Below are 24,181 nucleotides of genomic sequence, written 5' to 3'. Positions count from 1 at the left end.
CTGCTCAGTTGAGTCCAATTTGTATTCTAGGTAACTCATTTGCAAAATTATATATTTAGCTATTCGTCTAATTAGTGCATCCGGAATGATATTCGATATAAAATTTCATCGTATAATAAAGTAATCGAAAACGAGCTGTTCACACTTAAAAAGTTTCGTTTTATGAAAGACCATCTGCAAAAACAACTTGCCACCCCTACCACCGCTCACTTCCGGTCTCCATCTTGGGGTCAACACCAACAACTGCTTGACAACGCATGTTTTCTCTCGATAAACTTTCAATTTTGATGATTAAAACTTATCAACATCGAACTTGAAATTTTCAAACACAATTTCCTTATCGTTTCTCAATCAATTAAACAATAAACATGACGAAGCGCTGTATTTGTCAAATTTGTACCTGCGGGTAAGTGGTTTTAATTTGTTTTTCTTTCCACATATCTGATAATTGAAAGGGCACAATAGTTCATTATTGATCTTGTTGATCAGGTGCTTATATTTTGTACATGTTATCATATCTAAATTGGTTTCAGTTTAATATTTATATATTTTACAACAATTGTGAAGAAAGTGCAATTAACATACTAATTCTAATTAAGTTAGTATTGTTGACACCACGTTATGCGAGATTGGTCTTGTGTTTTTGGGGAAACCGGAGAAAACCAGATTGGTGACCACAAACCGAAATAATATGCCCTTATGCTGGGAATCGAACCAGGATAGCCTTGGTGAGAAGCCAGATAGCTACAACAATGAGCGATCATGGATACTTTTTTTTATTATTTTGACATTTCTTATGTATGCCTGTAACGCTACAACTCTCTACCATTTAACACTGGGCGAAAGAATATATAGTAATATTATGCATCGATGTTGAATAAAAACTACAAAATTGTTTAATATATACCCGACAGTGATCTAAACTGGATTTGATTTGTCAATAGAGTCGTTATTTTCACATAAATTTATTCTGGGTAACGAATACCGTTGTACATGTACACAACCTGTCAGATTTGTCCCAGATTTACAGATATCGGAAAACTTGATAAACAAGAAACTATTATGTAATGTAATGAATGTGTCAAGCAAATTACTTCTTTTCATTTCATGTTTAAACAGTCTTTACAAAGAAACTTAGCAATCAGTTAAACATATTTAACACATCGCATACATTTTCAATCATGATGTCATGTTATTGTCATGTCACGTTTTTTTCAGAAAACAAACAAACATTAAAGCTTATTTGAAATACAGGTAAAAAAATAAATGTCTGACCCTATAAAACATGAACAAGTCCCTTTAAATCTTTAAATCTATGTGTTGTTGTGCCAATGTTGAAGTGTCTACCTAATCACAAGGGTTTCTCTAAATTATATTTTTTACCCCATATAAAATCTAGTCTACAGATTATATAATAATATAGGGAAAAACATGAGAAATGCCTGGGAATCTAACAAGTGCTATTGAGATACATGTATTCACAATATTGTAATCTTATATTTGAGTTTCTGTACTGTCTTTCAGTTTTGTCACATGATACTGGTATACCCATTATTCTGAGGTCCCCAAACTTAAATTGTTCAACAGTCAGGTGTGGATTTGAACAGAGTTAATGGAGTTAAGCATTTGTGTAAAAGACACAATCACTATCCCATGTTTGTGAAAATAATGTAACATTCAAGATAAGGTAAGCAAGTAAACACAGATCTTCAGGTTTTGAAGATTCAGTGATGGCATGTATAAATGATATTGATTATATCTACTTGGAAGCCATGTATGCCATATATGTCTTATTGATATAAAACAACCAGTTTCTGTCCTCAATGCTTATTTACTTTAGTGATGAATGTTTACTTGTTATTTTAGGCGCCACAAATGTCCCCACAACCCAACAAATCACCTGTCACAAGGGGATGGACCTTGCCGCCTTACTGAGTATACTAATGTATACAAGGCACACCCACTTGGGGCTCGGGAGAACTTCAAACCAAACCAACAGCCTATGCATGGTGGGGAGTTTATGGATAAAACTACACAACGGTGAGTAATTTATATGTCATTAAGGGAAGACAACTACCTGCACACCAGGATGTGGATAAGGTGCACAATTTCTGAGTAGAAATTGTTAAAAAAACTGACACCATTTTAAATCAAATAAATTTCGGTTCTGAGGGAGGGACGCATGTCAAAAGGTTATGTCCCTAAGTGACGCCCCCTCTAACATCACATATTGGATCTGCCCTTGACAACCACATGAAATTGAAGGATGACATTAAAATAAACGCATGTGCTTCAGTATGGCACACTTTTCAGCACTTAGTTTATAGAAATAGCTTCACAGAGGTAGTTAAAAAGATTGAAAATGCACTGTATTGAAAGAACATTTAAACTCGATTAAAAATTTAGTCCAGTGCTGTTTAAAATAGTTACAAATATTCAAAAAGTAAACTTCAAAATATATTAGAGATTATTATCCCAGTATTTTCTATTCAATTTTCTGTCCATATTTTCTTTATATTCTTAACACAACTCCAAACTAGACCAGTAACCAAGGCAAACCTAACATGGTAATCATTTCTCCTACTATGATTCTCAAACATAGATGGACACATTTGATATGTGCTGTATTTTGATAGGAATTCAGCTTCCAGAATTTTAATTTGTTCAGATATTTTTTAATTATTCCAAATTCATTATTTTATTAATTTTGATTCTTTGTGGTTGAGGCTTCCATATTTTCTCTTAAATATTTTGGAATTTGTTTTTTATTTATTAAACTAAAGGCATTCCTTCTGCCTTTTAGGACTTAAGTTTAAACTTTCATTGTGTGTATGGTTACATTAGCACTGTGTGGGAATGGACACCGGGTATAGCCCAAAATGTGATAAGTAAACAGACAATTATGCAGTTGTTTTTCTTTACCAGAGGTAAGATCTTGCCGTGTTAACGCATATCTACCATATCCACAAATGATGCAAGTGTTTGAACTAATAGCTGAATGCTAAATTTGGCCTATAGTATTCTTTAAGGTACTTACGATTAAGCAGACCACGAAAAATATTTCTTCAAATCTGAGATGATCACCTCAAAACTTACAGAATTTAGACAAGTATTGTTATTTTTAGGAAATATATCAAATAAATAAAAAATCTGAATCGAAGTTTTTCACAAGCATCAGCTCAACTATTTTTATTGTAAAAAATGGCAATGTAACTATTAAACTGTTAAAGATATGCCCTAAGATTTGTTCACAATACTGTACTGGGGATAGCCGTATTATGTACCAGGGATAGTTTCAAAGTTGAATAATGTGTCCTGGTGATAACATGTAATATGGGACAAAAATTGATAGTAACACTGTTAATATACAATGTACATGTATGTCTATTTCTAACTTTCAAATAATCTGCAAAAAGTGAGAGCACAATTTTATAAAAAATTATTGAGCAAACTTTAGTTAACAATGAGTTTGATCCATTCTCTCCTAGATGAACGTATATATGCAAGCTGCTTTAATATCAGAGTTGGTCACAATACATACTTTCTCACTGAAATGAACGAGCAGAGACCATTATTCTGTTCTAAGTAATAGCAACATCGACCCAAGCTTAGAAAAAAGCTTCACGTGTTCCAAATTTGATCACAATATCTCATTCCCTACTGATGAACTCAACTGCAAAAACGTACCTACTTGATTCAAAAAGCAATAATATATATATATGAATAGAAAACACCACATAAATTCTGCGGTCATATGTTTTGTACACCTCAATAAATCAGATTACCGGCTTATTTAAAAAAAAATAGATATTGGCGACTCGAATGTTCATGCTTGTGGGAAACACATCATGGTTAACTAATCTGTATAAATGAAACAGTTTTAAGTGCAAACAGATAAAAAAAAAACACATGTTTTTACCGGCTTATTTAAAAAAATAGATATTGGCGACTCGAACGTTGATTCTTGTGGGAAACACATCATGGTTAACTAATCTGTATAAATGAAACAGTTTTAAGTGCAAACAGATAAAAAAAAACATGTTTTTTGCTCTCATCCCTCGGTATGGACAATATCGAACATTTTCCCTTGAGCTAGCATTTAGGTAAATGGCCTTCATCATTATCACAGTCTCGTTATTCTAAATACATTGTTACTATCCTCAGTCCATTTAATAGGTATCCCCTGTGCAGTTATTTATTTGCTTAAACTATCCCCAGTACACCGCCAGGGCATCAAAAGTTATGAATATCTCTGTAACAACAAAAGATATCGTATTGATATCTTACACATTACTAGATAATATAATTACAATGAAATCGTTCGATTCAGTTTTTATTCTTGTTTTCAATTTGCTGATTTGTGTTTGAAATCGTACCACATACATGCACATTTGTGAGCGATCAAGCAACTTTCGGCGAGAACTGGGCTATAATACAAAAGAGGAGACACATTTCCATCATAGTCGTATATTGCACAGTATCAAGTCATTCAAAACTCTTCGATTTTTATAAATATATCACCATAAATTACAAAAAATGATAGAAAACTTTCCATGTGTCAAAGTCAAGCGCTTATCAATTTATCACTTTTTGAGCTCTATCCGGTGTCCGTTCCCTCACAGTGATTAGCGCACATGATGATTTTATCATACAGTGACATCAGAAATAAATCCTGAAAAGGTACATTGAATTATTTGTAGTAGTACAGTATAAGAATTAGTCTTAGCAGCTCTTTTAAACTGCAGTTGAAACAAAATTTAAGAACAATTTTTTTGTACCTGGTTGGTTAAAATCATTACAAGACAGCCATGTTGTTACATCGTCATAGAAAAGCTGCAATTTTCAATTTACTGACTATTTTTAAGGCAATATGAGTTGTTTTGACCAAATTTCTTTTCTTTTTTCAAAATATAAATATTATCAATATCATTTTTTAAAACAAGTTCAGCAAATAACAAAATTTCCTTGGGGCCCCGTAAAATGTGCCATAATTATTATAAGTGAAAACTATGGACACACTGTTCTCATAAGATATAAAAGAATACTTATTTCAGTGTGGTTTGTGCTTAAGTATTGCACCAATGGCCAATCAGGAGGATAAATAACACCTTAAGCATACCAACATTAACCTTAGAAGCCATTACTGTGGATGACTGTGACAATAAAATTAAAGAAGACATCTTTATTTTATTGGTTAAGTGCATTAAGGGATTATATTAATGTACAAGTGTGTTTATAGCATTAGAAAATCCTTGTGTTGAAACAAATTAATTGGACTAGCCTAAAATGGACACTTGTAATGTTACTAAAGACGTGTTGTTTTATTTTACATGTAAGTCGTAAGACTATGAAGAACTAGAAAGACAAAGTTAAATTTACTAGTACCATGTTATTTTTATTCCTTTCATTGAAAATATTTTAAGAATAAATCTGAAACTGTCGACGAATAGATAATGCAAATGATGCATTATATGTTTGTACAATGGCATAACAAGGCATATAATGCAAATGATGCATTACATGTTTATACAATGGCATAACAAGGCATATAATGCAAATGATGCATTACATGTTTGTACAATGGCATAACAAGGCATATAATGCAAATGATGCATAACATGTTTGTACAATGGCATAACATTTCAATTCAAAATATTTCTCTAAAAATTAAATGGTCAACAATCGATTTGGAAACATATTTTAGTCTCATTTTTTGTTTGTTCTTTCCATAGTAGTTATAGGACAACAAATGTTTCCTTTTCCCCCATAAGGCAAACAAATGCATTCGCTGAAACTGTGGAGCATATTAATATGAATGTACAGTAAAACTGCAATACCTCGAGGACGTCGGGGTCTGAGTTGAAACCTCGAGGGAAACGATTTTTCGAATGACCCGAGTTTGAAGTCGTTAAACCGACTGTTTACTACGACACTGATTATGTGTTGCATTGTGGAAATTGCTCATATTTTCAAAGGCCGTCGTATACTAAATGAAAAAAAAACGATTATAATAGATAGATATTTTTTACAAAAAGCACATTTTCTAAACTAGCAACATTTATGTATGACAGTACATATTATGGCCTTAGTCAGATTTAAGTTTCACAAAATCAAGGATTGATGATTGGGGCATCTTGTCTGTCTTGCGAAACTGTTCAAACTCATAATTATCTTCTCAAATGCCCTTATCAACTATTAACGGTCATGCGTAAACAGTGATAAACAGTTTTTCACACCTTATGAAATTTCCTTTCAACTTGCATCCCAATTTTTACAACTTGCAAAATTTTTAATGCATAGCAATTGTTTGTTCATTTTGGAACACGTGTTCAGGGAAAAAGTGACCTCGAGGGAGCTGTAAGGTTTTGTGCATGACTTGTGTTTTTGGGACCGGCTATTGTGCTCGACTCCTCGACTTATTTTGGTTTCGATGCAGCATCAGTTTATTTTATATTAAAATAGAAGGAATAATGTTTGGGACCAAGCTCTGACCTCAAGGGACCGCCGATTCTTAAACGACCGCCTGTTCGAACGACCGCAGTTTTACTGTATTATGATGTAACCATACACGGTTATCCTTAAATAGTATTAAACATGGCATAATTCTCATCTTTTGGTGTTATATTTACCTATGAATTGCTACATCTTCAGATATTGCATGATTTGTCAATATCAAGAAATAAATTCTGGAGCATGACTGTGATCAGTTGGATGACTGTTAATTATGTAATACTCTAGGCCTAAAAAAAAAAATTGTTTGGTTAGGGTTACATCCTTAAAAAAAATAGGTAGGGTAGGTAGGCTTTTTTTTTTTTTTTTTTTTTTTTTTTTTATTAGGTTTTATATAAGAAAATAATTTTCATCATTGGAGAATGGTGTTAAAGCTATCTTCTGTATAAGCATTTAAGGTTTAAACTTAATATTAAAAAGCAATTTAAAAAAAAAAACGAGATTTTTTTTTTTTTTTTTTTTTAATTTTTCATTTTTTTTTTCAAATTGACTATAAAAACGGTAGGGTCGGCGCCTATTCCGTAGGTAGGGTCGGGTAACCCGAACCAAATGTATTTTTTTTTTAGGCCCTACCATTAAAAGAAAATGCATTTTTATGAAAGTTATCATTCAAACTCATTATCTATGTAACTATATTGCATACAAATATCTAGAAAGCTGCTCTATCCACATGTCTACTACTGATAGATCAATAAAAAAACATGTGGTTGACACACAATTTTATGTACAATATTAAGTGGCCTTTTTGAGTAAGTTCTCATGAATTGTATCATCTATCATCTTACTCAAAAATGTTTTTTTATTGATCAGTATATTGATAAACAAACCAAATTTCCTTACAGTTTTTGTGAACACATGTTTATTTGTGGGGAAAATTTGCCCAGACAACATTCTTTGGTATAAGGTTGATGTTTATGTTTCTATTTTAAAGAACAATGAAGAAAAATGAATTTTCTTAGACATTAATTGTTTGATTCAAATTTCAAAACCAATCTATCTGAGGCAGAAAAAAATCAAAAATCAAATGTCAAAGCAGTGTTTATAATACACAGATTTTTTTCTTCAAATGCTTGGAGTCCAGGTCAAAATGAGGTCCAGCATTTAAGGATAAATTGCAGTTTTGTTATAAAAAGAAAACAGAAGCAAATTGCTTATTAAAGCTATTTTGTTCTGATTCAAATTGTATGATAATGTTTTTAGTTTAAATGAAGATTCCAGAAATGGACAAGAATACTTAAATATAGCATTTAATGGTACAGCAGGCTCCTTGGCATGAATTAGGAGTCTGACAGACTTCCAAGTAATGTAGGAGTCCATGCAGGCTGAATTAAGGAGTCTTGAGCTCCCTTTTATGTCAACCCCAAAGAGACAAAAAGAAAGCATGTAATAATGAAATCAACCTCTGTGAGATAATAAGGAAGGCACCCAGAAAAGCTATCCAGCCAAAGAACAAGCTATTCACTTGCAAGTTCATTAATTACCAAAGTGTTCTGGTATATTTGTTCTTCTAAATTTTTATTATTCTTATATTCAGCTATATAGCATAGCATATACACAAAGCTTATGACTAAGTCACAACCACCAACAACCAGCATTTGTGGGGACAAGCAACTACATCTGACAATAAAAAAAACAGAAAACTCATTCTTAATTGAATGGTTGGCAATTGATTGGTGACTATCAGACGACATTTAAGACATGGCTATGCCTCTGAGACAGCTCCTATTACTGCAACAGTATCAAGAAGATCATAGTTCATCTTCCTCATCTGGTTCATCCTCTATGATCTCTGTCCCATCTGGCAACATCAGCTGACTTTGTTCGGCTGCTAAGTCTCTTCTGTCTCCTTGGCAACTGTGCCAGATATTAGAAGCTAATATTCTCTCACAGACAAGGGTTTCTTGCCCTGTCATTACTCTTCTTTTAAATTGGCATGATTTGCACCCTGTTGAAGAATGATAGTAGATTGTTTTGATAATATATATTAATGTCATGGTCATCATCCAGTTGATGACCAAAACAGGTCAGTAGCCACTGTTACAGAGTTAAATGTATAAGACATGTGATGCAAATATTAATAAACATACATTTGTATCATCAAATGTGTTATGAATTGAACAGCACAGAGAAACATTTTTTTACACATGCTTATGTTTGACTATTAACAATTGTCATAAATATATACAGAGCATATATATATACATAGTTTGAGGCGGCTAATCTGCAAGTGAGCTTCCTTCAATTGGAAGAGTAGAAATTATAAAGATGTGTTCCAAAATGAACAATGGCTCATCCAGCCAATACAGTTGTTAGACCATAGTTGGACATTTTTGAAAAACATAACTTCACCGATAAGGCCCAAAATAAAGTTCCTTGTTTCCACTAATATCTCTAAAAATAATAGGGTACATGTATATGGGTAGCGGTTGGCATCAATTTTTTTCTACATTTTTTTTGAGATTCAGAATTACGTACCAAACTGACCTATATCAGGGAATATCGCTATTGTAAAAAGTTTAAAATATAAATGGTCAAATTTTAAAACGTTCACTCAAAAGATGTACATTTTTTAAGAAATTATGATGAAAAATCACTGCTGCAAAAAAAGAGTATGGTTGGGAGAAAAAAAGACGGGTTTAAATAGAAAAAACAAAGGATTAATATTTTTTTACGTCTTAAGGAGTTAGTTTATAAATGTTAAAAACTGTTCTTGCAATAGCAAATGTTTAAACTCACTCTTAAATCTTTGAGTTGTAGTCACAGTTTATGTAGCAGAATTTGTAGAATTTTATGATATTTAAAACAATATACCGGTAATAGCCAAAATGTGGTTAGAAATGAAATCATTTCTATATAAAGATGGAGGCCGAAGTGAAATGCTGTGCACGTGAAAGGTCATGATCATTTTGATATTGATATCCAGTTCCTGACTGGTCGTGGAGATAATTGATTTTTTCCACAATAGATTGACCCAACCAGGCAATATATACTTTACAAAAGGTGCATTAATTCTCTCTGAAATTCCTATAGATTATCAGATTAGATTTATGGATTTTATTGACTTAGTTATTCTTTTATTACCTTTTCCGATTGAACTCTGCGCTGATTTGCTCACTAATAAAGCAGCTTAAGAATTCCTTCATATACATTATAATCAACCTAGATTCAGACTGATATTAGAGTTTTTTAGTGAATCTCTCGTGCATTTAGTTATCTATAACCAATTCAGGATTTGAATATTTTTGCTGATTTATTGTAGACTGAAATTATCAAGACATTGATATTCATGTATATAAGTGTTTGTAATTCGTAGTTGCTGATAAGTGTTCAAGCACTCCTAATCTATAAACTTCCGAAATTTTGTGACAGGTATTTAGAAATCTGGAAAACTTTATTAAAATAGTGAGCGAAACATTTGCCTCAGTGTAAATTAGTGTGTGTTGTAGTAAGAAACGTTAGCCAGAATGAGCTTAGGAAGATATGAGCCCTTGCCTGCAATTAGAGATGGTTACCATGGTGATAATGATACTAATTACAGGACGGACTACAAACCGCACCCACTGGAGCGTCCTTTCGTACACAAGCATGAGGACTATGTCAAGCCGCCAGGTGACATGGAAAACATGACATCTTACAAGCAGGAATATGTTGGTGAGTGGAGCCCATTTGGCCAACTTTATTTTTGATTTCAGTATTCTTATTAGGTCTCAAATATTTCAAGTCAGTGATTCCAAAGTGTGTATCACAGTCTAGATCAAGTATTCAAAAACATCTGCACTTTTTTAAATGCATTTGAAAAAAAATCATGTAATAATTATGCGTTTGATAATTGATTTGTTCAGTTAAGACAATTTTAATGTGTTCAAGGCTATGAATGCTATTGACTGAAAGAAGTCATAAGTCGGCCTTTTTGATGAAATAAGGATTGACACTGCAAGGCATTTCCAACCAAAATAAAATTTCCATTTACTTTTTTAAACCTTCAAATTTATTACAGAATGTTTATGCTACAAAATGAAATCAGTGTCAATGTAATATAAAGGGATGCATTCATTTCAGCCAATTTCAATGACATTCAGTCAAATGCAAATTATATTTTTTTATCAAGAAACCTAATGGCATTTGTAATGGATCTTGTAATTATACCATATTAATAACTTTAACAACCATGAATTCAAAACAGCATCTGTCATGAATAGTCTCACTCTCAGGAAGGTGAATCTCAGTCCGGTTCCCACTTCCTATTGACATCAGATATTTACCAGTACAATATTTGCACTGTTGCTAGGGGAGGAAAACAATCATTGTCAGGGCAGCTGTTTAGAATGAAGGTGTCTGAAGAAAACCTGAAATGATCTAACATCGATGGTATATTTTCCCATTACTGGCATTCATCATTATATGGTGAAACTTCTTATTGGATAAATTCCTTGTTTCATTGTGTTGTCTTGTCCCGCTGCTTAGTTTGGATTGTTTTCTAGATCAGTTTTATAAATACATATTTTATTTGTGAATTTAATATTCATTCAAATTTGTGGCAAAGTAAAATCTTTCATGGTATATCAAACCTTAGATTCACAATATATGAAGCCAATATTAAAATCTTTGAATCAAGTTGAAAAGCTATTTCTTTAAAATTCACTGCATTATTTATGACATATTGATCAGTTGAAGTTCATCTTTGAAAGTATGGGTATATCATTCTGATAGCAATAAATAGGGTGAGGTTTATGTGGTCTAAAGTTCGGTAACAGATCTGAATGAGAAAACAATCAATTCAGTCATACATATTATTCAGTTTTTTGTCATATCTTACTAAGTATTCTATTGATAAATGCAGCTTTCATAATGATCCTATAAAATTCATAAATGTTAAACTTATCATCAAATTCATTGGATTTGCATTGCTTACCTTTTACTGTCAATGACATTTTGTTTAATGTATACGCAGACATGTCTACCAATAATGATCGAAAGTTTACTTAGTTAGCCTTTTGTATATACATATTTATTGGTTTCCATTAGAGTCGGCAGGCGGTTAAAGAGGAAAATAAGCACTAAGGGAAACAACTGTGCAATGTTACCATTGTATTTAGTTTCCTATTGAAGCAAATATCTGTTAAATCAGTATTTTGATTTCAGTTCTAACAATTAAACTATATCTTGCTGGTACCTGATTGAATATTACACGCATTTGAATGAATTAATTAAATAATCAATGAATACTGAATTATTAACAGATATTGTAGACTGAATTGTTTTTATAGATAATTGGAAATGATAAAATAAATTGCAAATTAATCAGTATTATAATAAAAAAACTACACTGTAATACTTTTAGAGAAGTTAAGGAAGAAGGGAGGGGAGAGACTTATTGACCATTTTATACCTTTCACTTCTATCACTGAACATGTCTTAGCATAGAAAACTGTAGAGGAACCTATTATGAATTTGGGTGTTTGTATAAGAAGGTTTTTCTCAATTTCATTTTTGGTCTACATGATAATGAATCACGCAACAAAAGAATTCAGTTTTCTTCCTACAACACTGTTATATTTCCAGTATGACTGGTTGTATGGTACTCATTTAACTCTCATAAACAATAAGTCAAATAGTGAAATTACACCTTCTATTTGAATTAAAAATATGTTGAAGATTCAACCTATATTTCCTAATAATTTGTCAATCAATATGAAAATTAAACATTAATGATTTAAAAAATACTTTCATCCCACTGATTCAAAAATAACATCACCCATTATATCAAATTATTGATTGACTTTTGGGGCTCATTAAGTTAATGATAATTTGATAACTAAGGAAGTTTGCAGAATATAACAAAATGAAACAGAGTGTTGACATGAGAGTTATTGTATTTCAGAAAAGCATGCACCCCCAGCACAAGCCATTAGGAATGAAGGCCAGAGGCAATTGCCAGCTAGATTTGAGGGGGAACCAACATACAAATGTAAGAAATGTTCAATATGAAAATTTTCAGTATTGTCAAGAAACGTTTTGTGACATTATGTTAAATGTTTATCCATAGTATCATGAAGTCATTGTTTTTCAATATTTAGTATTATTTTATACAATTGACACTTCAATGAACAATGAAACTTATTCTAATAATGGTCATACTCCTCATGTTATAATGAATATTTTTGTAGCGGACTACAAGAAGTGGGATGGTACGCGAGTTCAGGCATACGGCCAGCAAGCAGCCTGGGAACCACCAAAGTCAAAGTTTGAAGGTCAAACCACATTCCAGACCGACTATCGAAGCAAGGAGATAGGCCCCCGTCACAGCTTCAAGCCAAATGAGGGAGCTAAAATGTCTGATACTCCGTTTGAGGACAGGACAAGTCATCGGGATGCCTACATCCAGCATGCCATGCCGGCCCGCTTCCAGAGAGAGAGAGAGCACTACAAGCCTCCACAGGTGGGCTTTGAAGGTCTCAGCACCCAGAAAAGGGACTACAAAGGAGCCGTAGGCCAACCCACACACAGCTTCAAACCTGAGGGACGGGCCTTTCAGTCTGAGGCACCTTTTGATGATGACACTACAAACAGAGTTGACTACAAACGCTGGCCCATGGAAAGGCCATTTGTCCACGCTCATGACCAATATCAGAAACCTGCTGGTGAAATGGACATGAACACTACACACAACCAGACCTACAGAGAGATGCCTATTGAGAGAGTGGTAGCAATGCGACCAAACTCCATGAAACAGGCTAGTGCTCCATTTGATGGCACAACCAACTACAACTCAGATTTCCGCAAGTGGAACGGAGAGAGAGCTCAGATGACCAAGCAGCCTGCCTACATGCCAAACAATGCTCCATTTGAAGGTTAATGTCTTCAATATACCTTACCTTCATCATAGTTAAAACTTATATGCAATGAATAGAGTTTGATTTCAAGAAAACATGTGACTTAAGTTATGAAAGTGTATAAATATCAAAAAAATTACTGGCACTACCTGGGCACATTTTATTTTAAGATCATTTTGACAATTCAATGGTCAACTTAGATTTTGCTTCCGCTCTACGTCCAAGTTACCGTAATTGAAATAGATCAATCTGTACCACATTTATTTAAGTATAAGAGTTTCATAAACTACTGGTCAAATAGTGAAGGTTTACAATTTACAAGTGTTAATGATTTGATCAAGATAAGACTCTTGGGCACCCTATAGCAGTATACATAATTGTTGTGTTAGAACAGCCCCTTTTATGCTGAAACTACAGACGATTGATGGTGTTCACTCCAAGGCACTTGTGTTAAGTTTAATACTTATGACTTAACTTTACAGGAAATTCATGTGTTTCTCTTTAAAATTTCTGCTCAACTTTAACTGATACGAAAATAGATACCACATGCTATTAAATTTCTGTTAAAATCAACTAAGACCAAGACCTATTCGATTCTTTAGTAAGTGTCGGGCTCCAACTGCAAAATCTCCCAACACGGCAGGACAAAAACAATATGCAATAATGAAAAAAAGATATTACTCCCTGTTAAAAAAACTTCCTTGATCTGCCTTGATGGAAGATTTCATCCATAAAAACATATATTAAGTTCCAGAACACAATATTTCTTTGCTGTGAATAGATTAAATGTTATGTTTTCTATCTTTCTGTTAGGCTGAAAAGCTACCCACCCCATGATGCTAAAACATAAAATCACAGATATGTTGTTTATTATGCCTAACAAGTATATTACAACAATATGTTCATCTGTTTCAGGCAACTCCACATACAAGGGTCACTATGTTCCACAACCAATGCAGGCAGTACACTCATTCCGCCCGGACAACAACGCCTTCCGCAGTGATGCCCAGTTTGATGACCACACCATGTACCGCCAGGACTACACACCCAAACCCATCCAGCTGTGCGAAGCTGCAGTGATTGACCAGCCCACTTCCCGGTTTAGGTTTTCTGAGCTGGACACGCGGGGCCACCGGATGTACCAGAGCACCATCACCCCTCTTCAAACTCAGCAGAGGTCACTGTCACAGCAAAGACTAGGCATGAGTGTGGCATAAGCTTAGTGTAATCACTCAAGTTACAGGTATTCCAAACTTTGCAATCCCATCAAATGAACTTTTTCAAGGTTTTTTTCTTTGTATGAAATCATTAACCTCCAACTTTAATCACATGCTTGTAGGTTTCAAATTCAAAGTGTGAAAATGTAATACCAGTAGTGCCAAAGTGTGTCTTTGATCAGATTTTGATTGTTTGGGCACTTTGGCTGTTTCATTTGCTGTAGTGCACCCATTCACCTGTTTGTAAATGATTAAAGGATAATGTATAAATTTATAAAGTAAATCAGTATTTTACTTACTGCTGATAATTCAGTTATGCATGTATATAGTATGCTTTAAATTTAGCTGATAATATTACTGCCTGACATTCTTTGTAAAATTGTGTAAACTGTTGTACACACTGGAGTTTCACATTCTTTGCAAATTGTTATAATGCAAACTTGGGATAAGTGCTTGTTTAAGAGTTGTTATGGTAACAACAACAGTGGCATAGTTTTGTTCTACTGTTTTAACAATTATGTTAAAGATGCAGATGTTTATATATTCTTTTACATATTTTTTTAATTACAAAGGCTTTCATTGAGTTAATTAAAAACAAATCTAGTTTAGGTGAGTTATAAAACAACTATTTTGAAAAAATAACCTTTGGTCCATTATTTTATATCTGTAATTATTAATGACATTTTTATTTTAATCAGAACACAACTTCACTCTATTTGAAATAAGTTGTTGTAGCTTTAGTTATTTTTCCTGAAACATTTTATTTTGTAGATCATTTACCATTTATAGCTTTCTATAATTTTAATGTTAATGTATGTGTTTATATGTACATGTACCTTGCTTATAAGCTGAGTCTGTGATATGACTGTTAGCAGTAGCTATTGTGTGGTTGTTTTATGTTTGTAAGGCATGAATTTGTTAGTTGGTACCTCATATTTATGTGCTGTATTTTTAAACAGCAGTATGGATATAAAATTCCTTTAGGGGAACTTAGTTTATGTTTATTATTTGGTTTTCTACTGGCTTAGGTTGGCTGAGTTGTGATCTGCATAATGGAGTTTTTGGTTGTCAGAGCGCTTCTAAATGTTTAAATGTTAATCTGTCCGGCCGTCCCATTGGCAGGGGCATGAGCCTGAACACTATATATTTGACTTTTCCAGCCAGTGCTCAGTATGATGGCATTATTTGGATTTCTTTCTTTTCATGCTTAAATAATTTCTGCAGTTATTGAGCCATGTTAAAAAGACATTTTAGGTTGTTGGATTATAACTATGATCAATTGCAGTCATTGAAATTAGACTTTTGGATAAATTCTTATACTATTGCTTGGCATCAAATTTTTTAACAAGCTCTGCTATATAAAATTCAGAATTTGAGCAAACCCAAAAGAGCACGGCTTGCGGGCTTGTGTTAATTTCGACCACTGCTATTGTTCAACATTAGGATAAAGATTGTCAACATTGTTATTAGCAAAGCTTAAAAAATGTCAGAACCAATAAACAGTACATATCCTTGCTTGAAAACTTTTTCATTCATTTATTACTGCATAATGTTAGCTTTTTTGTAAAACATGTGGAAATATGCTGTATTTGTGCTTTTCATTGTAAATTACTGTAATAAGTCATGTGATCATTATATCTCTTATTTATACTTGGATTTTTTATATTTCTCATATCAAGCTTTCGAGATTTTTATCATATGATAGATATGAGATTTAAAGTTCGAAAACATTTACATGCTCTGTTATAAGATTTTCATTTAAAAACAAGCAAATACAAATTGTAGCTGCCTTGTTATTTGAAAAGTGTATTTTGAGTTTTTTATGTTCATCTTTTTTCACAAGTATAGTGCCATTGAGTTTATATTATAAGCTTCTTCAGACAAATGAAGTGCCTTGAAAATATTGAATGATTTAGAACACCTGATGACATTATGTTTAGCTTGTTGGTATTCTCAACTTTAACTGTGGTTAACACTTTCCTTTAAAAAAAAATTATTGATATTAATGCTATTGAATAAATGTGTAAAAAATGTTCTAAAAACTGGAGTACCTATGTTTGTACATTGTAAAAGAAATTACTATTATATTCTGTGTCTAACTGTCATTTTGTTTTCTTGCAAACTTCCTGTCTTTGTAGATATAAATAAAGAGAGTATTAAAACACTCATGTCAGTCTTTTCTTATAAGAAATTATTTTTATGGTCTACATGGTGAAATGCAAATTTGTCAATAGCAAGTTATTGTCTGCCCCAAGATGTAAATTGGGTACATCAAACAAACAATACTTGTAGTATGTGGTCATAAACGGTCAAAGCAATTCATCTTCATTATTTTGTCTGTCAACTTATTCACACAAACAAGAACCAATTTACAAGGAACCTACATGTGTGTATAATGCCAGAATTTTGTGTCCTGTAACAAATATTGCCTGCTATATATAACACCCAATCTAGGTCATAACAGGGTGATGTAATTATATACTGGATTATGGACTTGTTGTGAGTCCAACTTAATCACTTGTTCTTGTTTGATTTCAAGTGAATATGCATTTATGTCTGGCATTAGAGGTATGCCAATATTATCAAACAGCTTTGTCTTGGGTCATTCTTGTGACAAATGTTGAATGCTCAAATATAAATTCCAAATTGAAGTTAGATTTCCCGTAAAGGCTACAAAGAACCAACCAAATTGTGTCAACTGTCAAAAGTAGAATCTGCATATTATTCTTTACGCTGCAGAACATCCTTTTTAGAAAAGCAAATTAATCCAGGGTAGCATTGAATATTAATTCCAGGGGTCATTTATAAACGGATCAACTATGACCCCAGCTGTAATTTGAAATTGCAAGAAACGTTGACCTTGGTCGCAAGCTGATCAAAGTCAGTATTCAATATCTAATTCAGTCAATCCTATATGGCCATGCTTCGTTGAATTTATTATTTGTTGATGTTGGGGGTTTTAACGGCGCAATCCGATTAGCTACATCAATCTTTGATCTAGTTAAGACTAATAGTTAATACCATTGATACCATAATGAATTTTTTTTCAATGTTGAAAACTGACCCTTATAGTTGCATGTAAGTTACTGTGTATTATCATGCAGTTCAAATTTTAGTCGCTTAATCATTCTTTGAATTGTTAGCAATAAACTTTTAAGTGAAACGTATGCCATTTCCTGAAAATATTATGCTTTTGCTTAGTCAAGGCCTATTACTCTGTTGATACTAGTCAAGTTTTAGCGCCGAGTAGACTCGTGTTCCAATGAACTCGTTTTTCACTGACCGTTCCAAGGGTGTAATCCAATCATTTATCTGCTATTTTGATGGGTGTGTGGTCCATTTGTGGTGTGTGTTAGTGTATGTGGTGTTTATACATATGTGTCTCTAGTTCATTGTCGTTGGGGCTTTTACCTTGTGCCTCTAAACAGGGTTTACAATTAAAGTTTGGACTACTCGGCTTAATTGTGTAATAAAATCTCTATAACATACGCTGATTTGAACTCGCTTTCTTGAAGTCTTCACGGTATATTTATTATTCATGCCCATTACACATATTCTGTGCCATTTGAATACATTAGTCTTTCTTATTTTATCTTGTATTAAGTTTTCAGCGACCATCATTAGAATTTATTGTTAAATTCATTTTTACTACTGCTTCACCCCTTACTAATTAATGTAGAAAATTCTTCATACGATTTAGAAATAACCTTTCAATGTCGAACACAAATAGTCATGTTATTGTTTGAGATTTTGACAGTTATATTAGTCAATTTTAAAAACAAATCACACATTTGTTTCATAACTACACATTCGAATTTGAATTTCATTTGCGTGCAGCCTAAGGTAATAGCTAATGCAGTCGACACACTGCCTCGAAACGGACAAAAGATGCCATACGAATATGAAATTTTGAATTTCGCGCGAAGATCGGCTCATATGGCATCGCTGACTTCATTAATGATGATGTTTGGAGCAAAGATGTAGGATAGGCTTGGGTAGTAGTCATCGCTAGGCAGGTGTCGTAGACTGATGGGCAGCTTGAGACCAGGAGGGATATACTTCCTGTATCATGTGTCCTCCTTGGATTACTCCTTCGCCTTGGTTTGCCCCAACCTGAAAAAAACACACACAAAACAAGACAAAGTTCCTTGTCGAAAACATCAGAGAACATGATTGTCCAAAACTAGAAAGGCAAATAGCAAGAAATGACCAAGTGAAAAAAGATCATTTTACCTGCAAGAGGAGGTGCTGAGACTCTAACAACTTCTAATCATGTTCTCTGATGTGCCTCAAAAGAAGTAATGCTGCTCCCTTATTATTATTTTTTTTTTTTTTTTTTTTATTTTATTTTTTTTTTTTTGGGGGGGGGGTATCTCATCAGTATGTCATTCTACAGGAGCTTAATTGTGTTTAATTAGGAGTCAGGACTGACTGAGGAAAACATGCTCTTAGGCTGGCTTTTTCATACTTGAGCAACTCAAATTCGGCTGTCTTCGCCGATAACATTGTCTCATCTACGATGGCTACATGATGGCTACACGACGTCTTTCGTAGACAATCGGGCCGCTTTTTGTTTCCTTCGTATTGTATTGGTGAGACGAAAATGCCCGAAGATAACACGAAGAAATGACGAATATATTACACAATTTGACAAGATTCCATCAAGAAGAGCAAAATGGACACACGAATTAAACACAAACAAGAACCTTCGCAATGTATTTCGGCAATTCAAAGATTATGCAACACCTCACTAAGTTGCTGCCGTAGCCTGAAAACTCCAACGGCGGCCATACGATGGCTCAAGATGCCCTCAGGAATGGACTGATGTTTGTTTATGATCAGAGCCGATTTTTAACATTTCCTTTATCGTGTGTCCGTCTGGTGTCAATTTCCGGACAGTGTGACGCCTGCATAAGGGAATTCAATTATAATCCATTTGTACCATTTTAGCTCAAGACTTATGTCATAAACTTCAAAAATTCAGCTGAGTCCGTGTGGAGTTGAACATATACTCGAGGGTACCCGATTTCAATAAGTCTCTGAAGCATACCTGGAATAATGTTTGATTAACAAAATAAGTTCATATAAAAGTAGGTAGTATATGTTGCGTACAATAACAGAAAAACGCGTATAAAACCCGTACTTTAACATTTCCTGGCAACTCATTCGTTTACAAACATATAATGCGCAACATCCGGAAACGATTTTTTTTTAAACTTGATGATTCCACATTTTCACTTAAACACTGTCGTCTATCACTGTCCGGTTATAATTTGTTCACAGTGCACACTTTAACATTGCCATACATCAATGTCACCAGCCTATTCTTGAACAGTTCATACTTAAACATTGTCGTCTATCAATGTCCATAGTTTATTCTTGAACCTAACCATTGTCTTCTATCAATGTCCATAGTTTATTCTTGAACAGTACACACTTACACATTGTCTTCTATCAATGTGCTTAGCTTATTCATGAACAGTATATACTTACATATTGTCGTAAATCAATGTGCTTAGCTTATTCATGAACAGTATATAATTAAACATTGTCGTCTATCAATGTCCTTAGTTAATTCTTGCGCAGTAAACACTAATACATTGTCTTCTATCAATGTCCCTGGCTTTTTCTTGTACAGCACATACTTACACATTGTCGTCTATCAATGTGCTTAGCTTATTCATGAACAGTACATACTTAAACATTGTCGTAAATCAATGGCATTAGCTTATTCGTGTACAGTTCACACTTACAAATTGTCTTCTATCAATGTCCTTAGCTTATTCCTGAAAAGTACACACTTAAACATTATCATATATCAATGGCCTTAGCTTATAATTGTACAGACTTCATCACTTACACATATAAACATTGTCGTCTACTAATGCCCCAAGTTAATTCTTGTACCGTACATACTTAAACATTGTCGTCTATTAATGTCATTAGCTTTTTCTTGAACAGTACACGCTTTAACATGGTCGTCTATCAATGTCCCAATCTTTTTCTTGTACAGTACACACTTAAACATTGTCGTCTATCAATGCCCCAAGCTTATTCTTGAACAGTATATACTTAACCATTTTCTTCTATCAATGTCCTCAGCTTTTTGTTGAACAGAACACACTTAAAATTGTCGTCTATCAATTTCCCAAGCTTATTCTTGTACAGTACACAGTAAAACATTGTCGTCTATCAATGTCACTAGCTTATTCTTGTACGGTACACACTTAAACATTGTCGTCTATCAATGTACCAAGATTTTTCTTTTACAGTATACACTTAAGCATTGTCGTCTACCAATGGCCCTAGCTTATTCTTGAACAGTACACAGTTAAACATTGTCGTTTATCAATGTTCCAATCTTATTCTTTTACAGTACACACTTAAACATTGTCGACTATCAATGTCCAAAGCTAATACTTGTACACTGCACACTTCAACATTATCCTCTCTCAATGCCCTTAGCTTATTGGTGTACAGTACACACTTAAACATTGTCGTCTATCAATGCCCCAAACTTTTTCTTGTACAGTGCGCACTTTAACATTGTCGCCTTTCAATGTCCCTAGGTTATTCTTGAACAGTACACACTTAAACATTCTCGTCTATCAATGTCCCAATCTTATCCTTGTACACTACACACTAAAACAGTGTCGTCTATCAAATGTCCCAATTTCATTCTTGTACAGTACACACTTAAACATTGTCGTCTATCAATGACCTCAGCTTATTCGTGTTCAGTTCACACTTAAACATTGTCGTCTATCAATATCTCATTCTTATTCTTGTACACTACACCCTTAAACATTGTCATCTATCAATGTCCCAAACTTATTATTGTACAGTACACACTTAAACATTGTCGTCTATCCATGACCTTAGCTTATTCGTGTACAGTTCACACTTAAACATTGGCGTCTTTCAATGTCCCATTCTTATTCTTGTACAGTACACATTTAAACATTCTTGTCTTTCAATGTCCCAATCTTATTCTTGAACAGTCACTCACTTAAACATTGTCGTCTATCAATGTCCCAAACTCATTCTTGAACAGTACACACTTAAACATTGTCGTCTTTTAATGGATTAATTAGCTTATCCGTGTACAGTGACACACTTAAACATTGTCGTCTATCAATGCCCTAAGCTTTTTCTTGAACAGTGCGCACTTTAACATTGTCGTCTTTCAATGTCCCTAGGTTATTATTGTACACTACACACTTAAACATTGTCGTCTATCAATGTCCCAAGCTTTTTCTTGTACAATGCGCACTTTAACATTGTCGTCTTTCAATGTCCCTAGGTTATTCTTGAACAGTACACACTTAAACATTCTCGTCTATCAATGTCCCAATCTTATCCTTGTACACTACACACTTAAACATTGTCGTCAATCAAATGTCCAAATTTTATTCTTGTACAGTACACACTTAAACATTGTCGTCTATCAATGACCTCAGCTTATTCGTGTACAGTTCACACTTAAACATTGTCGTCTATCAATGTCTCATTCATATTCTTGTACGGTACACGCTTAAACATTGTCGTCTATCAATGTCCCAAACTCATTCTTGAACGGTACACACTTAAACATTGTCGTCTATCAATGTCCCAAACTCATTCTTGAACGGTACACACTTAAACATTGTCGTCTATCAATAGATTTAGCATATTCGTGACAGTGACACCCTTTAACATTGTCGTATATCAATGGCCTTTAATAGCTTATGTTTGTACAATACATACTTAAACATTGTCTTATATCAATGTCCGTGGCTTATTCTTGAACAGTACACGCTTAAACATCGTCGTCTATCAATGTCCCTAGCTTATTTTTGAACAGTACACAGTTAAAAATTGTCGTCTATCAATGTCCCTAGCTTATTTTTGAACAGTATATACTTAAACATTGTCGTCTATAAATGTCCCAAGCTTTTTTTTGTACAGCACACAGTTAAACATTGTTGTCTATCAAATGTCCCAAGCTTATTATTGTACAGTACACACTTAAACATTGTCGTCTATCAATGACCTTAGCTTATTCGTGTACAGTTCACACTTAAACATTGGCGTCTTTCAATGTCCCATTCTTATTCTTGTACAGTACACATTTAAACATTCTTGTCTTTCAATGTCCCAATCGTATTCTTGAACAGTCACTCACTTAAACATTGTCGTCTATCAATGTCCCAATCTTATTCTTGAAAAGTACACACTTAAAGATTGTCGTCTATCAATGTCCCAAGCTAATACTTGTACCGTTCACACTTAAACATTATCCTTTCTCAATACCCTTAGCTTATTCGTGTACAGAACACACTTAAACATTGTCGTTTATCAATGCCCCAAGCTTTTTCGTGTACAGTGCGCACTTTAACATTGTCGTCTTTCACACTTAAACACTCTCGTCTGTCAATGTCCCAATCTTATCCTTGTTCACTACACACTTAAACATTGTCGTGTGTCAAATGTACTAATCTTATTCGTGTACAGTTCACACTTAAACATTGGCGTCTATCAATGTCCCATTCTTATTCTTGTACGGTACACATTTAAACATTCTCGTCTTTCAATGTCCCAATCTTATTCTTGAACAGTACTCACTTAAACATTGTCGTCTATCAATGTCCCAAATGCATTCTTGAACAGTACACACTTATATAAACATTGTCGTCTTGCAATGGATTTATTAGCTTATTCGTTAACAGTGACACACTTAAACATTGTCGTATACCAATGGCCTAAGCTTATTTTTGTACAATTCATACTTAAACATTGTCTTCTATCAATGTCTGTGGCTTATTCTTGAACAGTACACGCTTTAACATTGTCGTCTATCAATGTCCCAAGCTTATTCTTGTACAGTACACAGTTAAACATTATTATCTGGTAATATTTCTTGTTTTTATGATATTTTATTGAAGCAATATGCTTCAACCCGGATTCCCGATCGGAATAACTACCCACTTTTGATACAAAACAATTTGTACGTGAAGGATTTGCCATATCAAAAATCGTAAAAAAGATCCGTCAACGTATAATTATTTGGACTATTCTCATACTATAAAAAGCCTAAAGTCTGAATCAGATGTTTGAATAGTTATGCCGAATATCTTGGCATACTATAATGATTTAATGCATTTCATGTATTATTACATTGTTGTTTTAGTATATGTGTTGAATGAAATTCGCAAAAAAAGTGTTAGATCTAACTTATATCTTAAGATAATCGTCTGAAATGTTTTGTATCTAATTTTGTATCTGTAACACAAAAATTTGACATCATGGTCAAGAAAATTGGCCTTAAGATAAGATAAGATAAGATAAGATAACTTTTATTTTAAGTCGGCAAGTCAGAATAACAAAATAACATAAGCGACAAGCGCTTATGAACCGACTATAACAATAGTATACATGTTGAAACACAATGTCATGGTAAGAAAGCTGTAAAATAATTTTGAGCAATGTTAAATAAAGCACATATCACATAACAAAAGCAAGTAAAAGAGGTTAAACCTGTGAAAGATCTGCTGCTCTAGACCAAAGGCCTAAAAGACACTTAAGACAAAGAAAAATAAAAAAAACTAGTTGTTGTTACTCTGGGAACTTCAAGTAAGTTTG

General features: G+C 33.5%; 1 protein-coding gene across 1 annotated transcript; it reads left to right on the top strand.

Annotated features, from left to right (window-relative positions):
- Positions 1–212: 212 nt before the first annotated feature.
- LOC128228695 (stabilizer of axonemal microtubules 2-like) lies at positions 213–16,728 on the top strand. Its single transcript, XM_052940159.1, has 6 exons — positions 213–406; positions 1,867–2,040; positions 10,049–10,161; positions 12,392–12,478; positions 12,678–13,361; positions 14,259–16,728. Exons 1-6 carry the CDS (start codon positions 369–371, stop codon positions 14,558–14,560), a joined length of 1,398 nt encoding a protein of 465 aa, XP_052796119.1. The 5' UTR covers positions 213–368; the 3' UTR covers positions 14,561–16,728.
- The last annotated feature ends 7,453 nt before the right edge of the window (positions 16,729–24,181 follow it).

This window comes from Mya arenaria, chromosome 3 (genome assembly GCF_026914265.1).
Source record: "Mya arenaria isolate MELC-2E11 chromosome 3, ASM2691426v1".
Lineage (NCBI taxonomy): Eukaryota > Metazoa > Mollusca > Bivalvia > Myida > Myidae > Mya > Mya arenaria.
The sequence above is the reverse complement of the archived record's forward strand: the minus strand, read 5'-3'. Positions and strand labels throughout refer to the sequence as shown.

Bases quoted from the DNA above. Each gene is read 5' to 3' on its own strand.
- LOC128228695 (XM_052940159.1), top strand. From the start codon at position 369: ATGACGAAGCGCTGTATTTGTCAAATTTGTACCTGCGG. The intron at 10,162-12,391 runs GTGAGTGGAGCC...ATTGTATTTCAG, and splicing joins TTACAAGCAGGAATATGTTG to AAAAGCATGCACCCCCAGCA. The intron at 13,362-14,258 runs GTTAATGTCTTC...CATCTGTTTCAG, and splicing joins AAACAATGCTCCATTTGAAG to GCAACTCCACATACAAGGGT.